Below are 12,465 nucleotides of genomic sequence, written 5' to 3'. Positions count from 1 at the left end.
TGTGAAATTCATTGTTTTGTGGCAGCAGTACAGTGCAAAGACATCAAATTACTATTAATTATAAAAATAGTGCGAAAAAAGGAATAATGAGGTAGTGTTCATGGACCGTTCAGAAATCTGATGGCAGAGGGGAAGGAGCTGTAACTGAATCGTTGAGTGTAGGTCTTCAGGCTCCTGTACCTCCTCCCCAATGGTAGTAATGGGAAGAGGGCATGTCCCAGATGGTAAGAGTCCTTGGTTATGGATTCTGCCTTCCTGAGGCACCACCTCTTGCAGATGTCCTTGGTGGTGGGCAGGGTTGTACCCATGATGGAGCTGACTGAGTCTGCACCCTCTTCTGCTGTGTGTCACCACCCATTCATGAGTGATCTGCACCTTACCAATCATCACCTTCACTGGACACCTGTTTACCATCACTGTGACCCTGGAATCACCAGTGCTGTGGGCTTGTGCCCCTGTCGGTCAGTATGCTGTTAAATTTTGGAGCTGTCTCATGTGTTTGCAACACCCTGACAGTCACTTCAACTCCCCATCCCACTCCATCACTGATATATCAGTCCTTGGCATCCTCCACTGCCAGGAGAATTCCAAGCGCAAACTGGAGGAACAGCACCTCATTTTCCATCTTGGAACCTTGCAGCCTAACGGCATGAAGATTGAATTCTCCCACTTTAAGTAATCCCCACCCCCCTTCCCTACAACCACCCCTCTTTCCCTTTACAAGCCTATTTCTCTTTTTTCTCCCCTTTTTTGTAAACTCTCTCTCCTTACCTTTGACCCATCCTCAGTGAATCTGCTCTCCCCTCCTCCCCTGCACCTGCCTATCACTATCTCTTACCTGCATCAACCTATCACCATCTTGTGCCCACCGCAGCTCCCCCCTTTTGTCCACCTATCACTGCTCTGCTTTTCCCTCCTATATATTGGGCTTCCCCTTTTCCTCTCTTCAGTCCTGAAGAAGGGTCCTGACCCGAAACGTTGAGTGCCTGCTTTTCTCCACGGATGCTGCCTGGCCTGCTGAGTTCCTCCAGATTCTTAGTGTTTTTTTATCCAAGACTTCTATTGCCTGCAACTTATCACCACTCTACTTATGGAAGTCCATTCTCCATTTTCCTCACATTAGGTCACGATCTTTCTACTCCCTCAAAAGGCAACAGACCAAAATTGGTGCCAATTTTGTCTCTATGGGTTTGTGTTGTTGTATACTAAGGCGATTAGAGGCGGGGCTATAAGCAGAATATCCCTTACTGAAGGATGTAACTTTCAACTGAATTGCAGTGTCTGATGCAGCAATGTATCAAGATAGAACCATGTGGTACATTCAGTACTTAAAGGTACCCTTACACTTAACTCACATTACACACAATCTTATCTGACAGAATCTCAATTCAAGCTGAGTTAGACTGCATTTCAGTGAAAGAATAGGTGAAGATGGGATTTAAGTGACATCAAAGCAAAATTATTTATTACTTAAGAGATACTGAGACCTGAACGAGCTACATACAGGGAAAAGAAACAAAACAGAAAATGGTTTAGTCAGCAGCTCAGCTACAGGGAGCAGAACCTTTGCACAGGATCGGATTTGTCTGCACAGTTGTCGACCACCCGCCCCCTCCCTCTTCCCCACTTCCCCCCCCCCCCCCACAACCCATTGGTCCAAAACCCAGTCCAATGACTGCTCAAACCCTCATCCATACCTTCGTAGTATCCAGACTCAACTAGTCCATCGTTCCTTTGGGTAGTCTTTGTCCTTCTTTGTCCTTCCCTATTCCTTAACCTTCTACTTATCTTCAGTATCATTTGCACGTCGCATCTATGTCTGGTGACCAAACTTGTCTTGTAGTTGGGTACTGCCTCATTTTAAAATTCTATTCCGTGTGCTCAAATCCCTCCATGGCCTCTTTCTCCGTATTCTGTGCCCTCCTCCAGCTCTGCACCCTTCCAAGAATTTTGCGTTCCTTGATGTCTGGTCTCCTGTGCATCCTCATTTTCCATTGCCACCTCACAGGGGAAAGTGCCTTCATCTGCCTAACCCCTTAGATCCACCATTCCTTTCCATTTAACTCTCTGCCTTGCTTCAACAGACTCCTTAAAACCTCTCTCTTCGATCAAGTTTTTGGCTTTTGGTCACCGGTCCTGATGTTTCCTCATGTGGCTCATTGCAAACTTATGTCTGTTGCCATTCCTGGGTGCTATATAAATGCAAATTGTCATTGTGTGTTCCAAGCAGTATCTGTTTCTACTTGCTATTTCACAAAGACACAACGTATGTGTGAGAGAAACTCTTTTCTGGGTGATAATTGGATCAGAGAAGTGAGAGGAGGGGAGATAAAATGTGTGGCTGCATCTGGAATGAAACCCAACTGATAATTGGTACGGATGTTCAATTCCCATAAAGAACAACTGAAATAAAGCACCAGGAAACTCAAGGTTTTTTTTTCTCTCCTGAATTAATGCAGCCAAGTCTCATAAATTTACCATGAAAGAATAGTGATGGTGTGATTTCTCTACAAGAATGGGTGCTCAACTCTGAAGGGCAGCAACATATGAAACGATGGAGGAACTCAGCAGATCAGGCAGCATCTATGGAGGGAAATGGACAGTTGACGTTTTGGGTCAAGACCCTTCATCTTGGCTCTTTGAAGGGCAGATCCGACTGCTTGATATTCCCTGGTGTCTGAGGAAACTGTGTGCTGATGAGTCTGGTTTGGACTGCACCTTCAGTATGAGTGGCAACAGCCTTGGGTGGGTGGCTGGCTCCCAAGTAACAGCAAGGCCATTGGCCAAATGCAAGGGATGGGATCCTGATGTTTATGCTCTGCATACCACCTGCACCCTCCCAGGGTGGCAATGTTAGTAACTTCTAAGTGCTTTTGAACAATGGTATTCACTGCTCTGACGACATAGCAGGTCTGAGCTCTCCCTGCAGCATTCAGACCCTTGGTGTCTTCCGTCAATAAAGCCGAAACGTCAGCCATGGGACACTCCATTATAATGTCTGCAAACATGCTGATGGAGTGGCTAACCACTTCCATGCTGGAATGTAGGATCCTGTCTTTACACAAAGTCCCTTTCCTCCTACCTTGACTTCTTGTGTCTGGCATCACACCACACGCAGATTCCACCTCTGCGTTGAGCTCTGGCCATTCCTGAGCTGGTGGCTAGGACTGCTAACTTAAGTGATGATGTGTCTTCATCTTCACATTCTGTCTGCTCTTCCACCTCTGCATGGCCAAGTTGCTGTTCTTGGCCACCTGGAGGGAGAAAGGTGCAAGGATCGAGGCAAGGCGAGGAGCAGGCTTGGGGCATGGTGCTGGGCGAGGGGTGAGGGTTGGTGAAATGAAATGGGTGTGTGTGCTTACACCATCTTCAGTTTGTAAGTCGGCAGTGATTGTGGTGGGGTACAAGTAGAAAGTGAGATGGAGGATACCAGACTGTGTTGCAGTTCTTGCAGTGTTTCTGCCCAGAGACACTATGTTGGGTCCTCCAGTGATGGGGAGCACCATGTCCTGCACCAGGGTAAGGTGATCCAGCCAAGCCGGTGTGCTGCTGCCTCCAAGTGGGAGAGCAAAGTGTGCCAGCGAGTGTCATGGTTGAATGGCTGGCATTGTGTCCAAGTTGTGAGATGTTGGTGCAAAGCTTGGATTAGTGGTAAACATGCAAAGGTGTGATGGAGCACATGAATATGGGGAATGTGTCAGGGAGGTGAGCAATGTCTGAGACTGGCAGTACAGTGGGTGGGATATGGCATTCTTATAACACTGCATCCAGGAGCCAGGGCTTTGTTCCTCACATTGAACTCCAAAGATGTTACCTCACGCTTGTGTTTATGTGTGTAGAAGGCCAACAGAGCTCTCATGGATAGGGTTCTCCTCTTCTTCACAATTTGCACTGTTATGACTCAATGTGGAATTAGAGGTACAACACTTCACTGTACTGTGATCAAGTGCATAACAGCCTCTCAAATGCTTCATGAGTGCATTGTTTAAGAACCAAACATGAATGGCATTGACACATTGTTAGAGAATGTATTGAATTGATGGCACAATGAATGTAGAGAAAGCCGTGTAACAAGTGTATTTACTGTCAATTACTCATAATAGAGATACAGGAGACTGTAGATGCTGGAATCTGGAGCAAAAAAACAAACTATTGGAGGAACTCGTCGGGTCAGGCAACATCTGTGGAGGGAAATGGACAGTCAACATTTCAGGTCAGGAGAGGTAAGCCAGTGAACAGGGTGTTACTGTTGGGTACATGCTGAAATCATTGCAATTGAACAGCCACCAAATACTTTGAGTGCTTCCCACAATGGGTCAGACAGAGATGGTTTAATTATGCATCATATGCTCATTTCTTGAGTTCATCTCCTCATTTCTCTGTTCCTTCCAACTCATGTCTACAATTATTTGTGCACCGGATCCCAAAGTATGGCGTTGTTGAGTTATGATGTGGGCAGCAGAGTTTTGGAGGAGCCAATGGTTTAGCTGGAAGCTGGGAGGTTGATCAAGGTGCAGTTGGAATAGTTTAATCTGAAGGGATCTTACGCATGAGGTGGGCTGAAGCAGTGACACAAATAGGTAGCGTTACAGAGGTGAAAGCAGGTGTACTAATGATACAGAGGGTGTGGGATCATGAGCTTAGCTCTTTCAGATAAGTGAGGTTGCAATAATTTTGGACCAGCCTCAGACAGCAGCCATGGAGAGAAATGAAGATGGGGGTGAGGTAATAGATTTTGACTTCCATAGAATCATACAGTATGAAAGCAGGCCATTCAGCCCAACTCGTCCATGCTGACCAATGGGCACCCTTCTGTATTAATCCCATTGTCCAGCACTTGGTCCATAGCCCTCCATGCCTAAGCAATGCTAATGTTCATCATAATACTTCTTTAGTTTTGTCAGTAACCCAGCTTCAACTACTCTCCCAGGCAGTGTGTTCCAGATACTTATCACTCTCTAGGTGAAGAAGGTCCCCCTCATATGTCCTATGTCCTTTAGTTTTATCTGCCTCTCTACTTCTGACATGGGGAAAAGTCTCCTGCAGAATACCCTATCTATACCCCTCATAATTTTATGTACCTCAACTTCCTTAGCTCCAAGGAGAACAGAGCTAGCTTCTCCAGTCTCTCCTCATAACTGAACTGCTCCATCCCAGGCAACGTCCTGGTGAATCTCCTCTGCACCCTATCACATCCTTCCTGTACCTTGGTGACCAGAACTGCATGCAGTAATCCAGCTGAAGTTGAACCAAGGCTTTATAAAGTTGGAGCACCCTTATTGATTGGATGAACCAGTTTTATTCTCTACGGGTTTACTTCGAGTTAACCCATAGCATCTTATGTGACCATAGTCTTTACCTTGGGAGTCATCATGTTGAGTCTAAGTGCAGGTGAGTGCACAACGCAGAGTGATTGGGAGTGACAGCTTGCTCCCAGGTCAGAGTTAAAAAAGGTAGGATAGGTTAATGGAGGATGAAAGGAAGCATCCGTTAGTCAAGCGGCCAATAGTGAATCCAGATGTGGCTAATCGCATTTCTGATCAGTAAATTAGGGTGAGCAGTGGACGCTATCTGGAGGTCTGTGATTTCAATATTCACACTTGTATGTATGTAAACATTCTACTGCATGTTTATTGGTTATATAGTAAGGCAAAGCCAAGTATGCAAAAGTATTTGATCATTGTGGGTTCTTTACCTCTTTGGTTCATGTTTGTAAATATGCACAAATGAATTTGTTTACCTGCTTGTGTGAGCTGGTGTAAAGTCTGTGACTGGATGGCGATTTCTATCAGCTGATGATGATGTGATTGTTTTGGAGTAAGGTGCAACAGCCACTGATGGGAGCGTCACAGTGGCATAGCAGGTCTGCTCTCTCACGCTTCCAGTGACCCCGATTCTCTGGTGCTGTATGTGTGGAGTTTGCATGTTCTCCCTGTGACTCTGTGGGTTTTGTCCAGGTGCTCCAGTTTCCTCTCACAACCCAAATATGTGCCAATTGGTAGGTTAATTGGCCGCTGTAAATCACATGTGTAGGTGAATGGCAGGAGAATCGGGGGGGGGGGGGCGGGGAGGAAGGAGTTGATGGACATGTGAGAGAGAATAGGTTACAGGGAAATAAAGAGGGAACGGACCGATGGGATTGCTCCAAGAGCTGGCATGGGCTCGATGGGCCGAATGTCCTTTGATATTACAAGGAAATATTGAAAATCTTAAAACATTGATGAGTAATGAAAATAATATCCTGAACAGTCGGTGGGTTGGGGGGATGTGGAGGATGGAAGAGCCAGAGGAAGGAGGTAGTCCTGCACATCCAGGAGGGAAGATATTTGAAAGAATTGTGGGAGCAAATAGGGTAAAAATACAACCCCTAAACTTATTGCGAGACAGCTGCCCCTTGTGAGTGCAGGATTACAGAGTTAAATCTGCAAGTCTCAGTTATTCAAGCTAAATCAAAGAGTCTGAAATGATACGTGCCAAGTAAACAACCCCTACAGCGCCTCCCAAATCAACATCTCCAATTAATAATTTAAAATAAGTCCCTTCTAATAATAGGTCCAAATTAAACACCCCAAATGATGCAATAGATATAACACTCCCACCCACAAAAAATACATCCCCACATAAGCAACCACAGGTAATATATTTAAAATAAACTATTCTGCAAAGTACTTCCCAATAAATACTACAAAGTAAAAGATTCCAAACCGACAGCCTTGTAATATAAAGAAAAATCATACATATATCCCAAAAAAATCACCCATAAAATACATTTCAATTAAATGTACCCAAATAGTACATTCTAAAAAGCCCCCACCAAATTTCGCCCAAAGAAAGTTCCCAAATAAAGCAATCCATCTGAAATGGTGAAAGGGGAGGGGAGGTGAATATGTGCCTGGTGATGAATCTTGCTGGGGCTGGTGGGAATTGTGGAGCAGCAATTTACTTGCACTCCTTCCAGTCTAGTGCACTGCATTCAGTTTTGGTAATGTTCTCTCCTCTGCACTGGAGAAAGTGAACGCAGATTGGGTGATCACATTATAGAGCTCTTGTGTTCAGTCCACAAGACTGACTCTGAGAACTCTGACTGCCACTTTAGTTTCCCATCCCACCCCCACTCTGACCTTTCAGTCTGTGGCCTCCTACACTATTACAACAAGGCCCAATGCAAGTATGAGGAACAACACCTCATCTCCCTTCTGGGCATATTGTAATCTTCCAGACACTATAATGAATTCTCCAGGTTTAGGTAATATTGTAATCTTCCAGACACTATAATGAATTCTCCAGGTTTAGGTAATATATTAATCTTCCAGACACTATAATGAATTCTCCAGGTTTAGGTAATATTGTAATCTTCCAGACATTATAATGAATTCTCCAAGGTTAGCTAATTCAGCCTTGCTGCCTTTACCTGAGCTGGCTATTTCTGCCAGCTCTCCATCTTTGATTTTGGTTCAGCTTTTCTCACTTCGTTAGTATTGGCTGGACTACTGGGCATGTCCCACAGCCTGCTATTAGCAATCAATACCATAGAGAAAGAAGATAATCTGACTCTTACCTGTGACATTAATTCATCTAGCTGCGTCCAATCAGAGATATTCCCTTTATTTTACCCATCTCTCCCCCACTTTCTCTCCAACTGAAAATTAATGTGTTTTATCTCTTTCCCAGTGTTGATGAAGGGCCCAGATCTAAAACATTAACTGTTTCTCTCTCCACAGATGCTGTTTGACCTGTTGAGTATTTTCAGCATTTTCTCTTTTTATTTCAGATTTCCAGCAACTGCAGTTTTTGTTTTGGTTTTGACGAGGAAGGGTAGGGTTGAGTAGTAACCACAAAGGAGATTTATTGATGAAACAGAGGGCATGGTACAGGTGCTAAATTAGGACTTTCGTCTGCCTTTATCAAGGGAGAGATGCTGCCAAAGGCACTGTTTGTAGTTGAGATTTTAGATAGGCTGCAAATGATAGAAGGAAGATATTAGAAAGGCTGCCAATACTTATTGTAGATAAATCACCAGGTCTGGGTGGGATGCACCACAGAATTTCACAGCATTTGCAACTCCAACAACCTGCATTTCATCCCGACCTCAGGTCCTGTCTAGGTGAAGTTTACGTCTTCTTCCAGTGACCACGTGGGTTTCCCCCAGGTGCTTTGGTTTCCTCCCACATCCCAAAGGCTTGTCAACTGGTAGGTAAGCTTTAAATTGCCCCTTGTGTAGGTGGGTGGCAGGAGAATTGGGGACGGGTGTAGTTGATAGGCATCAAGAAAAAATAGGTTACAGGGAAATAAATGGGAGAATGGAACTGTGGGACCGATAGGATTGCTCTGAGAGCTAGCATTGGATGCAACTGGCCAAGTGGCTTCCTTTTATGTTGTAAGGAAGTATGAAAACAGGAACTATGAGATTACTGAGGGAAGTGAGGATCAAATGGGTGCAGACAATGCAGATAAAATTTAATGTAGAGAAGTGCTAAATGATAAATGTGGTAGGATGAATGGGGAAAAGCAGGAGTATGGCGCGCACAAGTCAAAACAGCAGGAGCAGAGGGGCCTGGGGATGTATGTCCTAAAATCATCGAAGGTGGCAAGACAGGTTGAGAAAGGAATTGTTCTCTTAGAGTGGAGAAGGCTGAGAAGGTGATTTGACAGTGGTGGTCAAAATCATGTACGTTTGACAGAGTACAAAAAGAGAAACTGTTCCCATTGGCACGAAGGTCAACAACTGGGGACATAGATTTGAAGTGACTGTCAAAAGAGCTGGCAGGAACACAAAGAAAATCTTTTATCACACAAGTAGTCAGGGTCTTGGATTCAGTGTCTGAAAGGCTGGTGGAAACATATTCAATCATCTCTTTTAACAAAGGACCTGGATTGATACTTGAGAGGGAATAAGAGCAGGGCTGAGAAGAAAGAACTGGCGGTTAGGACCAACCAGACTGGTCTAGCAGAATGGGCTGAATGGCTCCATGCCTGCTTTAACTAGTCTCCAAATTATACATTTCAAACAAACTCCTCCAAGTAAGCACCCCTGAATAATATGTACCAAATAAACACCCAAAATAAACCAAATAACACTTTCTAAAGTAAATGCCTACAAATAATACATCTCATATAAAGAGTCCAAGGAATTCATGACTATCAAACAAAACCAAATGAAAAGCCCCAAAATTACACAGCTAATAAACACCTCAAATTATATATTCCAAATAAACAAAGTCACGTCACTTGCTGAAAACAGATTTTTACCTTGCTGGAGAATCTCCATTTTCATCAAACCACACTTCCTCACCAGAAACTCCAATGAAGGATGTCTTTATTAGAAACTGTAGTAATTTGCTACCATCGACAGGCTGCATTGCATCACATAGTCCCGTGTGGCCTGGACAGAGTGCTTTGTGCATGTCGTGCAATCCGTGAGCCATGGCATAAATGGCATTAATGATGAAACCCATCTTGGTGTCTTGCACATAATTTTCTGCTAGACTTTCATTCCCTGGGGAAGAGAAACAAGTTTTCAGCTGTGACACACATCACAATTGTATTCAATAGCTGCTATTATTATTGACACACCCCTTAGAATAAAAGGGAAGACAAGGTAAATTAGAAGTGAGTGATTTGGGGATGCCAAGCTTGTCGTTAGTAATTTTGTTGATGGATTCCAGCTGGTTTGTTCTGTTATGGGCGAGACAATGATTGATAGTTATTTCTGCACAATGTATCCTTCCATGTTTCGTCATGAACAAATCTGTTCCATTAGTATTAGTGTACTCCTTTCTAATGAGATAAGCGATTGACACTGGACAGAGCAGAGTGAATAAATAACCAAGAAAGAAGTTGGATGGAATAGCAAGCACAATGTATCTGATCTGTATCATGGTACAGGACTTGGTTTCCTGCATTAACCTCAGAGAAATTTGCTTGGATGGGAAAGGCAGGGAAATTGTTTCCATTTACTTGTCTCACCAAAGTGTCTTACAGGCTGCCTACAGAAAAAAAAGCACATGGAAGCATCTGTGAGATTATAATATCGGCACTTTATTACTATGGTGACTAAGTCATACTCTCAAACGTCTGGATATTGGTCTGTATTATGAACAATTGATCATAGCCAGTGCAGCATCCACTTTGGGTGGAACAGTTGTGCAGCTGGTAGTGCCACTGTCTTGCAGCACCAGAGACCCAGGTTCAGTCCTGACCTTGGGTGCTGCCTGCGTGGAGTTTGCAAGTTGTCCCTCTGACCATGTTAGTTTCCTCCAGGTACTCTGGTGTCCTCCCACATCCCAGGGACATGCAAGATGAAAGGTTAATTGCCCACTGTAAATTGCTTCTGGTGGGCAGGTGAGTGATCAAATCTGGGGGGAGTTGATGACAATGTGGGGAGAATTTTAAAAAAATGGGATTAATGCAAATGGTTGTTTGATGGTCAGCACAGAGTTGGTAGGGCGAAGGGTCTGTTTCATGCTGTATTTCTCAATGTCTATGACTCAGTTCTGTGAGACTATTCTGCATAAAACCATAATTACTCAAAGTGGCATTTGGTCTCACTTCCCTAATTTAGTGTAAAGTCAGGTTCAAGAGTACAGCTGTTTTAGTTAACTCCTCATTCCCAATCCAGAGTCCACAAATATAAGGTGGATGCTAATAAGAATATTAACACTCCTTAATAAAGAATGCAGAGAAAACTTCTTTACCCAGAGAATGGTTAGAGTATGGATCCTGATACCATGTAGCTGGCAAGGGGAAGTTTGAGGAAGAATAGAATTGGATGCAAATAGGGTGAGACAAAGTCAGGTAGGGATGCGATTTGTGTGCAAGGTCAATGTTGATATTGATCAATTGAGTCAGAACATGTCCGTGCTGTACATTGCACATAACTCCATGCAATTTACTTATTATTAAAGTACCTGAATAGCTTGTTTATAAATGAATGTCACATCGTTCCTCAATTTGGTGGCAGTAACAGAGATAGTGACACAGAGAGTGGATGACAGTGAAAGGAAATCACTTCCACAGCTGGTTAGTTTTGTGATTCATCGTGTTGTGATTTCTGACTGGCTGTAATGTTCCCTTTCTCTTGGAGCTGGCTTTCCCCACTGCAATCTCCACATAGCTGTGCTTACTTTCATTTTAAGCTCACTTGGCATCAATTTAATAGAAACAGGAAATTAGGAGGAGTGGTCATTATCAGCTGTACAGGACAGCACCCATGATTGTCCATGATAATGATTGCACAGCATTGGTTTGTGCCCTTGTTCTATTGAAGGTGTGTTGCATTGAGATATCAGAGTGTAAACCTTCTACTTTCAGTGAAAGGAGCACAGAGTCTCCAATCCACCAATCAATTAATTCATGGCTGACATGCATCTTAACCCAAACCTGCCCATTTTTATAGTAACTCTTAAATATGCAGTAAGAATCTTTCAGTATCAAAAGAATTTCAGCTGATCTGTAGCATTTTGAGGGTCAGAACTGGACACCACATGTCATTTACTTGCACGAAGACACAGGAGTCTGAGGATACTGGAATCTGGAGCAAACAGCAAACAGCTGGAGGAACTCAGGGGATCAGACAGCATCCATGGGGGCAGTGAAATGACCCTGATGCAGGGTCCCGAACCAAAATGGGTGCTGATGCAGGGTTTTGACACAGAATGGGTCCTGATGCAGGATCCCGACCCGAAACGTTAACCATTTCTTTGCCTTCATGGATGCTGCTTGACCCACTGAGTTATTCCAGCAGTTTGTTTTTTGCTCCATTCATTGGCATGATTTTCCTCGTTTAAGAGAACAGGGGAGTTTGGATGCTGGAGGAAGAATGCATCCTAGGACACAACCTTTTCCGTGAAGAAGACTTCTCCACCAGCGGAATACTTTGCATCCACCCTAACAAATCCCTGTAATGTTTAACCAGCTTCCAATGGTAAAAGAATAAGAGGCCTATCAATGCAAGAGATTTACCCCTTCCAACCCAGCTCTTTCATTGCACACTCAGCAAATCATTTCTGTGTAACCTATGATATTTAGTCCATTTTAAGCCTAATAGCCAGGTTTCTGTATGGGTCATGATTGGAATGTTTGTTCTATAATTGCAAAATAATCCTCTGAGCACATTTTAAAAAGAGAAATTAGATAAAAAGATAAGTACCAGTTACACTAGAATTTTCACATGGCATGCCCAAGGATACAAGAAAGCTAATAATATGGAGAGGACCCTGCACTATCACAGGTCCCCATCTTCCCAATGAGCCTCTAAACCAAGGCCCTGACCTCCCTCTGTGAGAGGAGAGGAACTTTTCTCATTTCTTGGCCTAGCAAAAACCTCAGCCAGCACCAGAAACTGATTACCTGGCCATTTTTTTTCCTTTTCTGTCAATGACGTTGCCAACACTGGTTGCACTATGTTCGGGAGGTTTCATCACATGATTACTTGCCTCTAAATATCAGGGTCTACACTGTCCCTCC

General features: G+C 43.8%; 1 protein-coding gene across 3 annotated transcripts in view; it reads right to left on the bottom strand.

Annotated features, from left to right (window-relative positions):
• Window positions 1–12,465, bottom strand: part of LOC127567794 (metabotropic glutamate receptor 1-like) — a 150,145-nt gene that overhangs the window by 20,706 nt on the left and 116,974 nt on the right. For all 3 annotated transcript variants that reach the window (XM_052010853.1, XM_052010854.1, XM_052010855.1), the window contains one exon: window positions 9,250–9,496. In XM_052010853.1, coding sequence (XP_051866813.1) covers window positions 9,250–9,496 — 247 coding nt within the window. The remainder of the gene's footprint in view (window positions 1–9,249; window positions 9,497–12,465) is intronic.

The sequence above is a fragment of the Pristis pectinata genome, chromosome 3 (genome assembly GCF_009764475.1).
Source record: "Pristis pectinata isolate sPriPec2 chromosome 3, sPriPec2.1.pri, whole genome shotgun sequence".
NCBI classification, from domain to species: Eukaryota; Metazoa; Chordata; class Chondrichthyes; order Rhinopristiformes; family Pristidae; genus Pristis; species Pristis pectinata.
Note: the sequence above shows the minus strand (reverse complement) of the source record. Positions and strands in the feature narration are given on the sequence as shown.